The sequence below is a fragment of the Physeter macrocephalus genome, chromosome 10 (assembly GCF_002837175.3).
Source record: "Physeter macrocephalus isolate SW-GA chromosome 10, ASM283717v5, whole genome shotgun sequence".
Taxonomy (NCBI): domain Eukaryota; kingdom Metazoa; phylum Chordata; class Mammalia; order Artiodactyla; family Physeteridae; genus Physeter; species Physeter macrocephalus.
In genome coordinates, this window is record NC_041223.1 from 44890782 (window position 1) to 44904998 (window position 14217).

A 14217-nucleotide genomic window follows, 5' to 3' on the forward strand; every position below is an offset into this window, starting at 1 on the left:
TACTCCTTAGATTAACCATTAAGAATATAACTAAAAAATACACTAAGAAGGAAATGAGAAGGAAATCAATACAGTATATTAGCAAAAAAAAATCAATTAAACACAAAAGAAGGCAAGAAGGAAGGAACTGAAGAACAAAAAAAGATTTAAGCCATAAGACACATAGAAAACAACAAAATGGTAGAAGTACTTCCCCATTAGTATTTACACTGAATGTAAATGGACTAAACTCTTGACTTAGAATTAAAAGGCAATGACTGGCAGCATGCATTAAAAAAACAGAAATAAACAAAAACAATTCATGAACCATCTGTAACACACTCACAAGACACTCATTTTATTTTATTTTATTTTATTTTTATTTTTATTTTTTTTTAAGACACTCATTTTAGATTCAAAGATACAAACAGGTTGAAAGTGAAAGGGTGGAAGAAACATTCCATGCAAATAATAATCCAAAGAGAGCCAGGGGAGCTATACTAGCATGAGAAAAATGGATTTAAGTCAAAAATTATTTAAGAGATAAAGAAGAACATTATATATTGATAAGAATGACAATCCATCATGAAGTTATAACACATAGCAACAGAGCAAGTATACAAAGCAAAAATTGACAGAGTTGAAAGGAGAAATAGACAGCTATAGAATCACAGTTAAAAACCTCAATATAATTTTCAATAATAGGTAGAACACTTAGACAGAATATCAATAAGAAAATACTGGACTTCACCAACATGATAAACCAACTAATTATAATAGACACCTATATAACACTCTACTCATTAACAGCAGAATATATATTCTTCTCAAGTGCACATGGAACATTCTCCAGGATACACTCTATGTTAGATCACAAAGCAAATCTGATATATTTTCAGTTTGAAATCATATAGAGCACAACGGAATGAAACAAAAAAATCACTAAAAGAAGGAAAATTGGAAAATTCACAAATATGCGGATATTAAGTAACATACTCTTACACAACCAATGGGTCAAAAAAAGTCACAAGGAAATTAGGAAATACTTTGAAATAAATGAAAATGAAAACCCAACATGCTAAAACCTACAGAATGCAGTGAAAGCTCAGAGGGAAAATTACAGCTGAAAACACCTACATTAAAAAAGAAGATCTCAAAAAAATATAACATAAACCTTCATCTTAATTAAGAAACTAAAAAAAATTAAAGCCAACAAAACCCCAAGCTAGCAGAAGGAAGGCAATAATTAAGAGCAGAAATAAATGAAATAGAGAAGAGAACAACACTAGAGAAAATGAACTAAATCAAAAGTTGATACTTTGAAAGAAAAATCAACAAAATAAACAAACCTTTACCTAGACTGACAAAGAAAAAAAGACTTAAATTAGGAATGAAAGTGGGGATATTACTACTTATCTTTCAGAAATACAAATAATTATAAGAGAATACTATAACAACTGTAAGCCAACAAACTGGATAACCCAGAAGAAATGAACAATTTCTCAGAAACACATAAACTACCAAACTGACTCAAGATGAAACAGAAAATCTATATAGATATATAACAATAAAAGATACTGAACCAGTAATCAAAATCTTTCCAATAAAGAAAAGTCCAGCACGAGACGGCTTCACTGGTAAATTCTACTAAACGTTAAAGAAGAATTAAATCCTTCTCAAACTCTTCCAGGAAATAGAAGAGAACATTCCTACCTTGTTTTATGAGGCCAGCATTACCCTGATATCAAAGCCAAAGACATCACAAGTATGTATGTATATTCCTAGTAGATACGAAAAATCTTTAACACAATTCTAGGAAACTGAATCCAGCAATATATTATAAGGATTATACACTATGAACTAATGGGATTTATTGCAGGAATGCAAAGATGATTCAATGAACAATAGCGAACAATATAATAAACCACAGTAATAGCATGAAGGAAAAAAACGTGATCATGTCAATTGACACAGAAAAAGCGTTTAACAGATCCCAACATCTTTTCATGATAAAAACATTCAACAACCTAGGAATATAAGGAAACCACCTCAATATGATAAAGGATATTTATGAAAAACCCACAGCTAACATCATTCTCAATGGTGAAAGAGTGATAAAAAACAAGACAAAGATACCTGCTTTTGCCACTTTTATGCAACGCTGTACTGGAAGCTCTAGCCAGAGCAATCAGGCAATAAAAAGAAAGAAAAGGCATCCAAATTGGAAAGGAAGAACTATCACTACTCACAGGTGACATGACCTTATATATAGAAATCCAAAAAAATCCACACAAAAAACTAATAGTGCTAATAAATGAGTTCAACAATGGTGCAGGATACAAGATCAACCACAAAAATCAACTGTATTTCTATATACTGGGTACTGAACAAGTCAAAAAATCCAAGAAATAACTGCATCTAAAATTGCATCAAAGAGAATAAAATACTTAAAGATGATCTTTAACCAAGACCTGTACAGTAAAAACTATGAAATATTGTTGAAGAAATTAATGAATACTTAATTATATTAAAAGATATCACATGTTCACAGATGGAAGACTTGATTTTGTTACAAGAGAAATACTCCACAAAGTGATAAGTGATATACAGTTTCAATGCAATCACTATCAAAATGCCAATGGTATTTTTTAGAAATGGAAAAGTGAGGCATCAAATTTGCATGGAATTACAAGGAAACTTGAATAGCTAAAACAACATGGAAAAAAAAATTAAAGGTAAACTAAGGACTCACACCTCTTGATTTCAAAACTTACCATGAAAGCTACAGTAATCACAACAGTTACTGGCATAAGGACAGATGTACAAATCAATGGAACAGAATGTAAGAATCCAGAAATAAACTCACACATGGATGGTCAACTCATATTCACCAAGGGTGCCAAGACCATTCAATGAAGAAAGAACAGTCTCTTCAACCAATCATGCTGGATGGAAAAGTGGATGTCCACATATACCTCATGTCATATAAAAAAAATAACTCAAGATGGATCAAAAATGCAAATATAAGAGATAAAACTATAAAACTCTTAGAAGAAAACAAAAGGGTTTCATGACCCTAGATTTGGCAATGGTTTCTTACAAATGACACCGAAAACATAAGCAACAAAGGAAAAAACAGATAAACTGGACTTCATCAAAATTTAAAACTTTGTGAATCAAGGAAATTATCAAGAGTGAAAAGACAAACCAGAGAATGCAAAAAATATTTAAAAGTCATATATCTGACAAGAATCTATCCAGAATATATGAAGAATTCTTACAACTCAACAACAAAAAGACAAATAACTGAATTTAAAAATATGCAAAGGACTTAGATATTTCTCCAAAGAAGATACACAAATAGCCAACAAATGTATGAAAAGATGTTCAGTGTCATTAGGAAATGCAAATCAAAGCAAAATGAGATACCACCTCACATCCACTAGGATGGCTTAAATCAAAATAACAGACAAATGTTGGTGACAAAGTGGAGAAACTGGAACCCTCACACACTGCTGGTGGAAATGTAGAATGGTGCAGCTACTGTGGAAAAAGTTTGGTGGTTCCTAAAAAGTTAAAGATAGCGTTACTACATTACCCAGCAATTCCACCGGTAGGTAATACCTAAAAAGAATTGAAAACTGGTGTTCAAACAAAAACTTGTACACGAACGTTCATAGGAGTACTATTTACAGTAGTCAAAAGGTAGGAATAATCCAAATGACCATCAACTGACGAATGTACCACAAAATGTGGTACATCCATACAATGGAATATTATTTAGCTATAAGAAGAACAAGGTATTGATACATGCTACCACATGAATGAACCCTAAAAACCATATGGTAAGTGAAAGAAGCCAGACACAAAAGGTCACACACTATAATGATTTCATTTATATGAAATATCCAGAATAGGTAAATACATAAAGACAGAAAGCAGATTAGTGGTTTCCAAGGACTGAGGCACTGGAAAAAAGGGATGTGACTGCTTAATGAGTATTGGGGTTTCTGTCTGGGGTGATAAAAAGTTCTAGAACTAGATAGTGGTTATGATTGCAAAACACTATGAATATACTTAATGGCAGTACATTGTACACTTTAAAATGGCAAATTTTATACTGTGTATATTTTATCACACACACACACACAAAATATGTTCTAAAGGTTTTCCTATAAACAGTCTTTGAAGCCTCCTAAAACCATAACTCATTTAGAAATAAATTAGTTACACTGATTTTCTATATCAGGGGTTAACAAACTTTTTCAGTAAATACTTTTGGCTTCACAGGCCTTTCTCTGTTGCTACTATGAACTCTGCTGATGTAGCATGAAAGCAACCATAGACATTAAGTAAGCAAACTGATGTGACTGTGTTCCAATAAAATTTAATTTTCAAAAACAGGGGACAGGCCAAATTTGGCCTGAAGACTGTAGTTGGTCAAGCTGTGATGTATACTATTTTTCTTCACTTGTATTAATGGGATTATTATGAGAAATTGCAAATCTTTTCTTGTCCAGATTTGCTGTATTATAAATTAAAGTTGAATTAAATTAAAACAACAAAGCTATATCAGTATAGAAAGTCCATAGTAGCAAAAGGCTTATATTTACTGAGAATAAAACAAATTGAAACTCCCCAAGGCAGAATTGATAAAACCATATTATATTAATAGAAATTTTATGTATACTTAAGCATTAGCTAAATGTGAATTTCAATGTGAACTACAGATTATCCATAATCTTTTTTAAGTTAATACCATTTTTCCTTTTGGCCAACTACAGTGAGAACATCTGGCAGCTAACTTGACATAACTTCCTTTTTACGACCTTTCTCAATTTTTTAATGAACCTTTGAAACTTTCTAAACCTACTCTTTTTCTGAAATTTATTATGTTTATAACCAGGACTACACAGCTGGGTACTATTTGTTTGTCATTAGTTTTATTTTTTAGTTTGGTTTCTTTAGTCATAATTAAAAGCTCCTTAGAACATTTAAAGGGATTAGAACTAATAAATACTTACTATTCCATAAACCATTACCAACTTGAGATATTAACAAATAATAAAATGACCTAGAGACAGAGAGCAAAAGTGAAAAGAGAAACAAAGTGCTCACAGTTAATCTACAAACCATATAATCAGGCCAAAAAAGTCTCAAATTGAAAATTTAAGAGATGCTTTTAATAGTATGAACTTCAAAATAACTCTGATATTGAACCCTGAATCAGTGTTCTCCTTCATGCCTCAACTAAATTCTCAAATACCATAAAGCTTAACTCTGGATAAGCCCAAAGTAAATGAAATCACAAGTGGTTCAGTGGCCTCCACATAGTAGGTACTCAATGTTAGTTGAGTGAAATGATGCTGAGAAATCCATTTTGTCCATGGAAAGTTACGCTCTCTAAAATAATAAAATATCTTTTGCAAAATCGTATCTAAAAATTTATTCTTACTATCCAATTTCTCAGCTTGGAAAAGATGGAGAATGGCCTAGAAATGATGAGTAAAATTTTCCCTTTCAATCATCTCCTCAATTAGTTTTTCCTTTTTCACTATTTACCACTGGCATTTAGCCTAAATAAAAATCCTCTTAGTAAATGATAACAAACATAGATAAAGAAACCTATCTTTCAAATAATTTTATGTCATTTCTGTAAAGAACCTTACATTATAGGGTAATTTCTTTTTTTAAAAAAAAGTATAAGGTATCTGAAAAAGAAACCACTAGCTAAGTCATTTTAAGTAAAATTCTAATTCTGAAAGAAAACTCTCTTTGTTCTCTGAACATTTCAAAATCAAATATGAAAACCTGACATCCTCAATACATCATCTGTTCATGTATTAAACACTCCCTGCTTTAGCAACTTTAAAATTTTTATTGTATTAAAAACTACTATTGGGCTTCCCTGGTGGCGCAGTGGTTGAGGGCCCGCCTGCCGATGCAGGGGACACGGGTTCATGACCCGGTCCGGGAAGATCCCACAAGCCGCGGAGCGGCTGGGCCCATGAGCCATGGCCGCTGAGCCTGTGCGTCCGGAGCCCGTGCTCCGCAACGGGAGAGGCCACAACAGTGAGAGGCCCGCGTACCGCAAAAAAAAAAGAAAACAAAACAAAAAAACAAAAAACTACTACTTATCCTTGTTTTGTAGAATAGTTATTTTAGCACAGTAAGCATCAAGTAAGCAAGGACCACTGTGAAGTGTGGCTTAAGAGAACATAAAAGACAGATATGATACAATTGGAAAATTTTGTTAGTTTTACATACTTTCAAGCTATTTCAAGCTTGGATAAACATAAGCGAAATTTAAAAGTATCACTGAAGAACTTAATTGTGTATGTAGTAATATAGTGTAGAAAGCAGTTTGCTTTTCCCAAAGTAGTATTTAATCATGATAAAATTAAAGTACTTACTCTAAAAGAGGTGGAAGTATTTCACAATTCAAAACAAAATCTCTGCATTCTGCATTGTCACCAGCAATATTACCAAGTGCCCAAACAGCCTTAGAAAAATAAGAAAAAAAAGATTGTTTATGACAATATCTTAAATAAGATGCTCTCTCTTAAGAATGAGATTTTAGTGTAGAAGGAAAAAAGTGATAGTTTTCAAGATGTTAAAACAAAACATGCTAGTAGGAAACAAGAAAGGAAAACTTTAAACGTACCTTTAATAATATTTTTAGTCAAATTGAAGCATAGGGCACTTAAAAACTTTTTCTTACATGCTAGTGAAATGTTTATGCTGTTCAACAAAGAGATAGTTTGTCTACTCTGAATCTACATGGAGAGACAAAATAGAGTTGACCCTTGAACAATGAGGGGGTGAGGGGCACCAAGCCCTGCACAGTCGAAAATCCATGTATAACTTTACAGTTGGCCCTCCTTATCCAAGGTTCTGCATTTGCAGATTCAACCAACCTCAGACTGCATAGTACTGTAGTACGTATGTATTACAAAACATCCATGTGTAAGTGAACCATGCAGTTCAAACCTGTTGTTGTTCAAGGGTCAACTGTATGTCTATATTTAGTGAATCTTTCAATTACCTATGCTAGAGGTTTGCTCCTATGCCAAGGAATCCACTCACTGGGAAGGGACTGACTTGTAAGAAAAAAGGAAGGACAGAGAAAGCATAGAAAAGGAAGGTAAAGCTAATGTGAGAATTGGCTTGAATTGATGCTTGAAAATAAGTTTAGAGTTAGTCCAGCTTAAATAAATGGTAGTAAAAGATTATTCAAATATTAAATTTCAATTAGAGGAGAAATTACACAAATGCAAATGATCATTATATTCTCATTTCAAGCTTTTCATATAAGTACGAAAGTAGACATTAAGTTACTTTTCCAATTGGGAAAATTTTATTTTAACATCTAAAATATGCGTTAATATTTTTAACATCTACTCTAGACGTAGGTTTATTGTCTATTTTTTTAAGAAAAATTTTTTTAAGTGATGACATTTTGCAACCTGTGAAGTATTTTGTTGGTGGGGATATAAATTCGTTAACATTTTTGGAAGTCTACTTTGAAATATGCAATAAGAACTTAAAAATTTTTTCTTTGACTGAGTAAAGTCATTTTTCCCTAATGAAATAATCAAGAGGTACATATATATGTCAAGATATATTAATATCAAGACCAATATATAATGGTGTTCATTCACAATATTATTAACACTAATAAGCTAGAAATAACTCAAATGTACAACTACTGAGGAACAGATAAATTATGGTACCTACCTGAATGGATAATGAGTCATCAGTAAAATTTTCTTGGAAGAATAATTAATGCCGTATGAAAAGGCTCTCAATACTAGTGTTAAGTGGGAAAACAATATACACATAAAAATAAAAATATAAACAAACAGATGGAACGGTAGAGAGATCTACAGATCAATTTGCATGAAAACGATCCAAAACGAAAATATAAAAACATTTGACTTTCTCTGGATGGAACAAATTATATGTGATTACATTTTCCCTGTTACAGCAACTATGAGAAAGTTTAATCTAAAATGGTTCATTCAAAATAATGTGATATATTAAAAAGAAACAATGAAATAATCTACATACATGCAAACAACAAGGAATCAGACTGGCCCAGGTTTAAAACCTGGTTCAGCCATTCACTGTAACTTTGGGTAAATTACTAACTTTTCTGAGTCTCAGTATGCTCTTTTATAAATGGGAATAGTAATTCCCAATAGCTGAGATCCCATGTTTACAAAACCCAGGATTATGCCTAAGACAGTTTATTCTTCCTTCCTTCTAATTTGACAGTAAACAGAAATTACTGTATTCTAATAAATGTAATGCACAGGCAACTTGGTAAAACTGAATTTCAAACCATAATCGCAAATGGTACTTTCAAGAGAAAGTTAAAATGGGTTAATAGGTCAAATTAGAAACTTACCTGTTCTTGAACATCTTCATGCTCTGAATTAAGAAGTTTGATAAAAATTGGAACAGCCCCAGTTTCAATCACTACTTTGGTATGTAGAAAAGTTCCAGATGCTATATTAGTTAATGCCCATGCAGCTTCAAACTAAGGAAAAACAAAAGTAGAATAAATGAAAGCACCCAAAAAATGTCAGAAAGGGGAAGAAAGGAAGAAGAGAGGGAGTAAAGACTTAGCTGAACAAGTCGGAGAGAAAGACTGACTTACGATTAATAAGATTTAATGTGAAATCAGATTTGATAGGTAAAAATGCTTTATTTTTAAAAAAGGACTCTTCAATCTGGAAAAATAAGAACTGAGAAGAATATAATAAAAATTTACAAAATCATGAGCAATAAATGAACACATTTGAATTTATAATTCATAAAACTCCTAATGTTTACAATTAGGGAGCCAGGTATTCTAAAGCAAGCAGTGTAAAAATAAATGAGACACTATTTAATAGAGTAATAGTATATCTATGGAACTTAGAATCATAAAAGGTATTTTTGTTTCCCTAGGCATCATCTAGTGCTAACCTTAGAATAATAAAAGGTATTTTTGTTTCCCTAGGCATCATCTAGTGCTATCCTCCTCACTTAAGAAATAAGAAAATTGTAAGTCCAGACATTTAGGTGATTTGTTCAAGGTCAAAGAGTTCATTATTAGCAGATATCTTTTAAAACATGTGCCGGCCAAACAAAATTTGTTTGTGGGCCAATCTGGCATGTAGGCCCCCAGTTTGAGGCCTCTCTATTAGATCAATGTTTCGAACTAGCATATTTCATATGAACTTGGATAATATGGCACAGCATATAGCTGCCCCAAGAGCACACTGCTGAATTTCATTAGGTTTCAAGTATAATGATTAATAAACACTCAAATCCCCAATATTCTTCTTGAACACTGCATGCTCTCTGCACATGTTATTCTCACAACCTGAAATTAATTTCCTTTTTTCAGCCTGTTAAACTCTCATTCACCCTCAAGACTAGCCATGCGACACTACTAAACCAAAAAAAAACCCAGATAAGTTGCCATGTTCTCTGTGCTCCCAAAGCACTCTGTGTATTATTTTGTTAGAACTAACTGTACTATGGTATCACAGATCTGTTTATGTGTTTGTCTCCCCCAACAGAGTGAAGAATTTCTGCAGAAAGGGACAATATCTTACTCAATTTTTTAACTACAATGCCTTATACAATGTATTGCTTAAACTAACACTCAATTTTATTCATTCATATTCACTCATTTCTTCTTTCAATCACTTAGAATTAAAGAGCCAAATAATAAACTAGTTATCAGGAGGCTTAGGTTTTAGTCTGGACTCAGAGCTTATGAATAAGGCAAATGGACTAGATCATGAGCTCCAGTCCTTTCAACACTATCACCTAAAGACTCTGAACACTAATTGACAATGACTATACTATGGATAAAAAGGGTCTTTTCCTCAGACACCCTTGTTTTAAACATTCTCAACAATTTTTCAGCATAAAGCTCATGATGGTTAATAGTCACAGGTTCAACACATTCCTTTGCTTATACCTAGATGTGAGGACCTTTGCCAAATTACTCAGATAAGTGGAACACAATTCTAAGTTGTAATTTCAACAACTATTACTCAAATACTAGTAAAAGTCCTCCATGACCAACAAGAGCATTGAGAAATTAGGTGTAGGTCTTGTGCAATTCCTGATAGATATAATTCCACCCTGTACACTTACTTAAGAATATTTATAGCAATGAAAGTCAGGAAGAACAATCTTAAACAGTAAACTACCTGCAAACGTCAGTAATTTACTATTAGTAGCCAGTTATTTGGAAGACATCTTAAAATTTTCACTATAGTATAACTGAGAAGCAATGCTCTTTAGGACAAACCTAACTTTGGTCACATTTTAAGTAGATTATACTGATTCTTTCTTTTTTCCAAAAAAGAACTAATCAATCAGATAAAAATTTTTAAGAGGTACAAGAGTTTATACTAAAAAGTTACAACTTTAGTTAGCTAAGAGCCAAAATAAAATTTAACCATTAAATTAACATTTTGGTTTATGGTTTTCTAAAACAAAAGTTATTAAAGATTGACAATTACAAAATTTTTCTTAACATTAGGAATGATTTTATATATTTTTCCCAAAATTGTTTAATTAAATAACAGTTCCCAGAAAAACTTAGCATTGCAACCTTGACCAAGGCAAGACAGGTAGCACCACCTTTAATTGCCAAGTATTTACTGAATGTTTACAATATACTCAGTACTGTAGAAGCTGCTTTCACTAGACACATTAATCCTATGTCATTTCTAGAAAAAGATTAAGAAAGTAAACTACAGAACTCACTTGTAATGTACAATTTTCACTTCTTTCAAGAAATTTCACAAATCTCTGCACAACTCCTGGTTTCTGTATAACTTGATCAATTGGTGGATTAGGTTCTGAAAATTAAAAAAGAATTAAGTTATTACATAGACACAAAAACACAATGATCTGGACCCTATGCCAGTTAACAGGGCACATAAAATAACTCTTTCCTAGGTTTCACTGATCCAGTTTAAAACTCTTAGCTGGATGTAGCTGAAGAAAATAAATGTTCTCATAATTGCAATGTTTACTGCAAAAAAAAAAAGCAAATTGTTTTTCATTACCATAATAATATAAGAAAATTTTAAAATATTTCCTATACAAATACTTATAATTCATAAATTGAAGGCTATTTAGGAGGTCACCTTCACAATATGGGAATATTTCAGTCCAATACTCAAAATACCAATCGAAGGATAATGTGTCTTCTAATTCTTCATAACCATATTCCAATTTCCAGGGATGTCTCTTTCACTATCAACCATGAACTGCCTAATGTCTTTCAGCTAGATAGGTTCTATTTTGTCAGGGTATTATTTATTATTTACAAAAATGATATTGAACTACCTAGAATTCTTGATAAATTCTCAAGAAATGCTGAGGACTTTTGAGAATCATAAAATCTCTAAGAAATTTTAAAACAAAGATATGTAAATTGAAAAAAAAGATATTTCTGGGACTTCCCTGGCGGTCCAGAGGTTAAGACTGCACTTCCAATGCAGGGGGCACGGGTTCGATCCTTGGTTGGGGAACTAAGATCCCACATGCCGCAGGGCACAGCCAAAACAAAACAAAGATATTTCAGCTCCCAATAATATAAGTACCAAGAATTCTTTCTCCTCCCTTGGCTTCAGCATCAAGTACACTCTTGTGGTTCTCCAGGAACTTCTTCGCTGTTGTTCCTTTGGGTTAGTTTTCTCCATTATTTATTCTCCTCCTAGAAAATTTATTTCTAGGAAATCCCCTCCTAGAAAATCTATTTCTATTTTATTTCTATTTTGCTAATTCAGTTATCACTTACCATTCACAAATCTAACCCCCGTAAATTCTTCTTTCCTAGATTCTGTACCACATTTTTAAGTGCTTATGGTTACATTTTCCCCCCACAGCTTCTTTAAAATGTAGCATAAACAAAACCAAACTTATAATATCACTATGCTTATTCCTTCCCCTTGCCCTGTACTCACCACCCAAATTTGTCTGAGCTATCTGTCCACCTGGTTACACGAGAGAAATCTCATTTCCACTTCTGACTCTTCCTTTTCTTAACTCCTGTTTGAGTATGTTACTGATCATAAATAATGTTTAATCAGTAGAATTAATAAATGAATGATAACAATAAAATGTCTACAAATCCTGCTTGTTTGATATAGAAAAACCTTATTATTAAGTTTTAAGTCAGTTTAAATCTTAGAAATCGTGTTCTCAACTGTTAAGAAAGATTTATTTAGGAATGGACTTCTTGGTAATTCCCTGGAGGTCCAGTGGTTAGGACTCCACTTTTCCGCTACAGTGCGCACGGGTTCCATTCCTAGTCGGGGAACTAAGATCCCACAAGCTGCATGGTGTGGCAAAAAAAAAAAAGGAATGGACTTTTTTCTTCCTCTTCTTCTTTTTTCTACAAATCTGCTATCTTTCCAACTTGCTCAAAAATTGGGAGATTTCTGCAAAATTAGTAAAGTTAAAACTATAAAGTTTTGTTTGGGTGTTCTAAATGAAAAGTCTGGATTCTTCAAAATGTAAATTCCAGACCATAGCTTAAACTGTTCTTATAGTTATAAAACATCAACAAGATAAAATAATATATATTATTAATGCCTTTATTCCCATCTTAAAAAAAATCAAAACAAAGTTATTAGGTTGTGATTACCATCTTTACCTTCCAGTTTTTTCTCTTTTCCCAAAAGAAAATTCTAAATCTACTTTCCCCTTATTTTTGTAAAGGACAAAATTTTGTCTTGCTCTTTTTGAGCAGAGAAGAAAGGGGAGGTTGAGAAAAGGAAGTAAACATAGAAAATTGGTTTTCTAGTTAGAGGGTGGGGAGAAGTGGGTATTGAGACTACCTGAATATGTAGATAAAGAAATATAGACATAGATATATATATATATAGATTTAAGAACCCAAATATGATCTCTTCCTGGGGAATTACTTTACAGTTACTTTCATCTAAAAGAAAGCAATTGGGCTTCCCTGGTGGCGCAGTGGTTGAGAGTCCGCCTGCCGATGCAGGGGACACGGATTCGTGCCCCGGTCTGGGAGGATCCCACATGCCGCGGAGCGGCTGGGCCCGTGAGCCATGGCCACCGAGCCTGCGCGTCCGGAGCCTGTGCTCCGCAACGGGAGAGGCCACAACAGTGAGGGGCCCGTGTACCGCAAAAAAATAAATAAATAAAATAAAATAAAAATAAAATAAAAGAAAGCAATTAAAGTGTGCTTGGATCATCAAGTAATCTAACAAGTATCACGAACTTTTAACTTTTACACTGATATTATACTGACAGAATAATAGCCTACCTTATCTTATAAAGGTGATGAACTATTACAGAGAAGACTTAGTCAATATGGCAATGTAAACATAAGTAAAATAGAGGAATATCTGCTTCAGCACTGAAGACTAATCAAGAGTCATCCACAACAAAAAAGCCTTGGAGAAACAAAACTGGGATTGAAGAAAAGAACAATTTGTGATTTACATCTATAAGAGTGGCCATGATAGGGAAGTAAATAACAGATTCTAGAAAAAGGTCACTATCATGACTTAAATCAGAGGAGTTCTATTTCTATTTCTAGCTCCAGTTCTAGTTCTAGCTCCTTCCCCATATTTCCTACAGTGATGGATCAAGGAAAATTATAGTAAATCTAATATTCTTCTAGACCTAAAATATTTGGCAGGAACTCACATCAATCAGCAAAAGAAAGTATCTATAATTCCTGACATATGCCCAACCTGGGCAAACATAATCCCACTACAAGAAACAGAAAAATCATTGAATCTATGAAAAAGATGCTATATTTTAAAAGATATAGAACACCCTGAGGAATTAGGAATGAAGATAAAATCTTATGACTAAAGAATTCAATAATAGGGAAGTTGTGGTATAAAAACTGGTGGCAAACTCTTAATATTCTTAAATACAATTAAATCTAAATTAATTCTGTTAATTGGTTATAACATAATACATATGCCAAAAAGAAATCGTAAAAGAGAATATGGTAATGTAAAAATTATTGATGTGTTACTATTAATATGTTTAACTTATTTTTTTTAATTAATGTTTTAATTTAAAAATATTAATCTGACTAAAAAAAAAATCCAAATTAAAAAAACAAAAACTGTGGAATATGGTGATGAAGAGGAAGCTACTCTTAATTTTATAGGGTCTCCTAACATTGCTAAGCTACTTTTGCTTGGAAGATAAGGGATGGAAAAGGAAAATTAA

The 14217-nt window shown here is 32.6% G+C and overlaps 1 protein-coding gene across 3 annotated transcripts in view; it reads right to left on the minus strand.

Moving 5' to 3' along the window:
* The window catches only part of KPNA5 (karyopherin subunit alpha 5), a 44017-nt gene that overhangs the window by 21242 nt on the left and 8558 nt on the right, over positions 1 to 14217 (minus strand). For all 3 annotated transcript variants that reach the window (XM_007119770.3, XM_007119769.4, XM_028494518.2), the window contains exons 5-7: positions 10756 to 10850; positions 8390 to 8521; positions 6393 to 6481 (exon numbers count right to left, since the gene is read on the minus strand). In XM_007119770.3, the coding sequence (XP_007119832.1) occupies positions 6393 to 6481; positions 8390 to 8521; positions 10756 to 10850 (316 nt within the window). The remainder of the gene's footprint in view (positions 1 to 6392; positions 6482 to 8389; positions 8522 to 10755; positions 10851 to 14217) is intronic.